This window comes from Pteropus medius, unplaced genomic scaffold (assembly GCF_902729225.1).
Source record: "Pteropus medius unplaced genomic scaffold, Ma_sr-lr_union100, whole genome shotgun sequence".
Taxonomy (NCBI): domain Eukaryota; kingdom Metazoa; phylum Chordata; class Mammalia; order Chiroptera; family Pteropodidae; genus Pteropus; species Pteropus medius.
In genome coordinates, this window is record NW_024346667.1 from 6,775,104 (window position 1) to 6,779,922 (window position 4,819).

The 4,819-nt window shown below is 40.9% G+C and overlaps 1 protein-coding gene across 1 annotated transcript in view; it reads left to right on the forward strand.

Moving 5' to 3' along the window:
• The first annotated feature begins 1,451 nt into the window (after window positions 1-1,451).
• The window catches only part of GATB (glutamyl-tRNA amidotransferase subunit B), a 76,004-nt gene continuing 72,636 nt past the window's right edge, over window positions 1,452-4,819 (forward strand). Inside the window, exons 1-2 of the mRNA XM_039875976.1 lie at window positions 1,452-1,670; window positions 3,739-3,889. Of these exons, the coding sequence (XP_039731910.1) occupies window positions 1,495-1,670; window positions 3,739-3,889 (327 nt within the window). The 5' untranslated portion in view covers window positions 1,452-1,494. The remainder of the gene's footprint in view (window positions 1,671-3,738; window positions 3,890-4,819) is intronic.

Below are 4,819 nucleotides of genomic sequence, written 5' to 3' on the forward strand. Positions count from 1 at the left end.
ACACATTTTCTCACAAACCTGTTTCTTTTCTAATTTCCTTATCTCAGTGAATAATTCCATCACTCATCCGGTTGTACAAGCCAGGAATCGAGAAGGTGCTTGACCCCATCTAGTCTTCCACCATCATATCCAATCCATCGACCAAGTCTTTCCATCTTACCTCTGTAATCTATCTCACGCATGTCGATTTTTCTTTGCCTCCATCCCCACACTATTTCATCATCTTCCTCCTAAAAACCAGTACTCCAAAGGGCATCCACTCCATCCTTTGTCAAATGCATTCTCCACACTGCACTGTCATTCAACGAATATTTCTGAGGGGCCTACTTAGTGCACTGGTAATACTGAGTAAAATAAGATGAATTCCCCATAAACATCAGATAATCATAAGCAGTATGTAGAGAAGTAAAATAGGGTGACATGATAGAGTACGGCTGAATGGCTGTTTTAAATTGTGCATGCAAATGCAAGAAATCGGTGAGAGTTTGAACGAGGGGTATGAATTCCGAAGCAGGAAAATAAAAGAAGTCGGCTGGGATGATGGTGTCTGCTACCAAGGATTCCTCGCATATAAGAAGACCGTTTGAAATACTGGCCAAGAACAGAAAGGATAATACAGGCATACCTGAAAGATACACCGAAGGCTCCGTTCCAGATCAGTATAATAAAGCAAGTACAGGCATACCGCAGAGATTTTGCGGGTTTGACCACCGTGATAAAGTGGAGTATCGCTGCGAGTTGTCATCTTTTTGCTCCTGGAGGGTCTTGTCTTCGGTTTATAAAAAAACACAACACCTGTTAAGTGCAATAAATCAAAGTGTAACAATATGAGTTATGCCTGTTGTAAAATGCACCCAAAGTCTCAACCTACGTCTATTTGAGACCCAAGGACCGCTGCTTAACCATAGCGCTTAACATCTGTATGAAAGGATCCCATTTTTGTTAACTTTTCTGTGTGTCTGCTCTCTCAAGAATGTAAGCTCCATGAGCATGAGGGCCATATCTGTCTTCCTCACTGTTGCATCCCCAGTTCCTAAGAACTGTCTCCGGCATACAGTAGGTAGCAAATAAATATTTGTTGTATTAATGCACAAATTGGTGTGTGAAGTGGCAGAAGAGAGAGAAAGTAACTGAGTGGGTGTGAGGGTTCAGGAAGTCTTTGGGAGAGCTCGAAAGGTTAACGGGTATAAAATCCCGGCCAGGTTTAGCTCTCACTCAACCTCATACAACATGCTCACAAGCCACGAACCTCTCCAGTTCCCCGCTAGGAGGAGTCACACCTTCCGACCCGGAACCCCGCCTACTCTCTCCTCTAGTTCTCCTTCCCTCCCCTCCCCGCCAGGGTTCCGGCAGCCTTCGATTCGCAGTGCTCACCGGTAATAGTAGTCTTCCGGCCGGAGCTTGTGTCAGTTTACCCATGTTCAGAACTACACTTCCCAGAGAGTCTCGCGGCAGAGGACGGTTGTGTCACCTGACCAGGACCCTGGCGCGGCAATGGCGGCGCCCGTACTGCGCTGTTGCTGTCCTGGAAAGCGTTGGGCTTTAGCCTGCATTGACCGCGGTTCTCGCCACGGAAGAGGGGCTCCACCTGGGTCCTGGTTCTGCGGGAAAAGGGGACAGAGATCAGTGGTTCAGCAGCTTCTCAGCGCGGCCCAGAAGCTGAGGAAAGGGTATACTATTTCGTACCATTACTCCCCACTTAGTGTGGGGGTGGAAGACCTGCGGGACTGGGGAGACGGTGGCCTCTCCAGCCCAGCCTTCAATTTAGGCGCTTTGATGAGGGGGTGGGTGTTGGGCTCTAACTTGCAGCCCTGAAAGCACAAAATTGGCCCTTTGTCAACCCCGCCCCCACACGTAAACTGCTGTCCTCAAATAGAGAGGTATATTGGGGAATTCGCAAGTGTAAAATCGCACATGTTTTCTTGAATCGAAAGCCACGCAGACAGAAGAGTGGATTCAGTCACCTTACTAAGAACACCAGCAGTGCGGTCGGTGACACTAGGAGCGAGATCTTACTTGGCTACCATTTAGCGCTCCTATGGGCCAGCAGTGTTCTAAGGTAGAAAGGAAGCCTTTACCTACAAGCTCTGGATGGTGGTGCCTTAATATCGTCAGTCAGAAAACACCACCCATCTGTGGAGTCGCTTTGTATTGAATATATATATCTAGACCTAAGAGGATGCAGCCAATACAAGAAACCTTCCCTCTGGTTGTGTAGAGAGTTTTGCTTATTTAGCTAGATGTCTTCTGAACAGTTGTTTAGACTTAACTATATAAAACTTAGTTTCTTTTTAAATACATAAATATAAGGCACTTCTCCGACATTCTGTTTAGCCTTCAAGATAGTTAGGTTGGCATTACTTCTGCTTTTCAGTTGGAGGAACAGAGGGAAAATGTCCCGAAGCATTCAGTTTCTTTTCTTTTCATAAATGAGATCATCTCACCATGAATGGGAAATATTTTTCTCTCATGTAATGAAACTGCAAAAATACTTCGGATAATGTTGTAGTGAATGCAGAATATCTAATGAGTTCTTCGTTTAATTCTTCTCAATTACAGGCAGTGCTTCCAAACTTTAAAAAGAAGGAATTCATCTTTTCACAATATTATAAATATAGAACTTCATTGTTGAAATGATTGAAACAAAATCCAACACATGTCAACAAAAGTCTAGATAATATAGAAAATTGTTGGAGAGAAGAGCGGGATAGGAGCAGACAAAATATGAAGACAGTATGTGTAACCAAGCTATCTGCAAATGGTCCAGGATACATGGGTTTCAAAGGGACACTTAGAAGAACCTGGAGAGGGCTGTGTATGGAATGTTTATAGGGACCCAAGAGAGTAAGAGTGGCTAGATAAAAGAGATTATTACAGCAATTAAAAGCATCTTAGATTTGATAGCAATCAAGCATAAACAAACAGCAAAGGAACCTGAAACTAGAGCTCTGGAATTGAAAGTGATTTGGGGGCCCAAAAAAGGCTATATCTGCTGGTTTAGTGTTTTCTTTTGCACAAAATTACCCGGAAGAGTATCATTTACTAGTGACCCATTATATCTGTGTCACTCTGGTAATTTTATTTGCAACCCATTGTTATAAAATGAATTCCAAACATGACAATTACCCCTTCTTTTCAAATAATAGAATATGCAACTTTATTTACCAATATTTCTCTAGTTACAGAATGCTGATGTTCATGTTAATTCTAAAAATGTTCGCATTTTTAGACAGTTAATTTAGAAAAGGCCGCTTTTCACTGAAGTCAGCCAAGCAGTTGCCACCTGATACCCATATCTAAATTGTTTTAAGATGCCAAATTATTCCTTTCTCTATCACCTTCCTGTTTATACAGTGAACTCTCCTTATGCCATGTTGTCAATGAATTTTATATTACCTGCCTTGTAGGTGTTCATTTTGAATTACTTTTGATTTAGTCACGAATACAAACAATATGATACATTATTTAATGTAAGGATATAAAATTTTAATAAGTCAAAACAAATAGGAAATTAACATTTGTGGTTTAGGCTTATAGGAATTTATGTATGGTAACAGGTCTAACCATGTCTTTTTTTTGATTTTTTATTTTTTTAAACACCTATAGCACCTCGTATTCCAAGGTGGTCTCCCATCCAAGTATTAACCTGGCACGACCCTGCTTAGCTTCCAAGATCAGGAACGTTCAAGATGGCATGGCCATTGCTAACTGCTTCTTAACCTTTATCTTTCTCTTTAGTGAACGCGAATGGACAGCTGTGGTAGGTTTGGAAATTCATGCCCAGATTTCCTCCAACTCTAAACTCTTCTCTGCATCTAAAGTCCACTTTGCAGCACCTCCAAATTCTTTGGTATCTTTTTTTGATGCATCTCTGCCTGGAACTTTGCCGGTAAGTTTTTATTTAATGCTGTTTGCATTAGAAAATATTTATGTTTTATTGAACATCGATAATGATTTCCTTATTTTAATATCTTGGTACAGTTGTTAAGAAATACTTGTTTAGGGAATTTTCGGATGAAGTAGGGTAGACTAAATGTTTTCTAAAGACTCATCACTATAATTTTGTTTCTAAGTCTAAACATCATCTGTCTATTCATACATTTGTTCACTCATTTCACACACACATCTTAGAATGTCTACCAAATATGAGAAACTGTGAAATAAACTGGAAAATAAAGGTGACCTATGATTCTTGCCTTTGATGTCAATGACTGGTTGGGGAGGTGTGTCTTATAAACAAATAGAGTGCTGTATGGTCACTCCTGTGAAGGCATTATGCAGGACATGGTTTTGGAACTCAGAGGAAGAAGGACACTTAATTTAGTGAGAGAAGGACTATTATGAGAAATCGGGGCAGGAATATGGTTGGTTAAGGACAGGTTGTTGGAAGAGGTGGTGTATGAGCTATCTGAAAAACCAGGTAGGAGTTAGGCAAATAAATGAAGGAGGAAAAGGAGCCCAGTCAAAGAAAGCAGCATAAATCATGTGATATTACAGTGTAAGGTCAATAATGATCGCAGTTACTGAAAATTTAGCAGTGGTCAAAATGGAGAAAAAAGTCAACCACAGTATGTTTTAACTACTCATTTACCTACTCATTTTCACTTAAACCCAAGGAACGACTGGGTCAGTGTATTCATCAGCAAGATTTTTAGCTTACATTTTCCTTTAGTTGGCTAAATTTTGAAGAAAAGAATGGAAGGAGCAACGTGACTATTTATGCTAATAAATGGCTCATAGTCTGTTTAGGACCCATGGTATAAACTGTATGTGGTGGTTCCTGCCATCCTTGGATGAAAATAACACACACACACACACA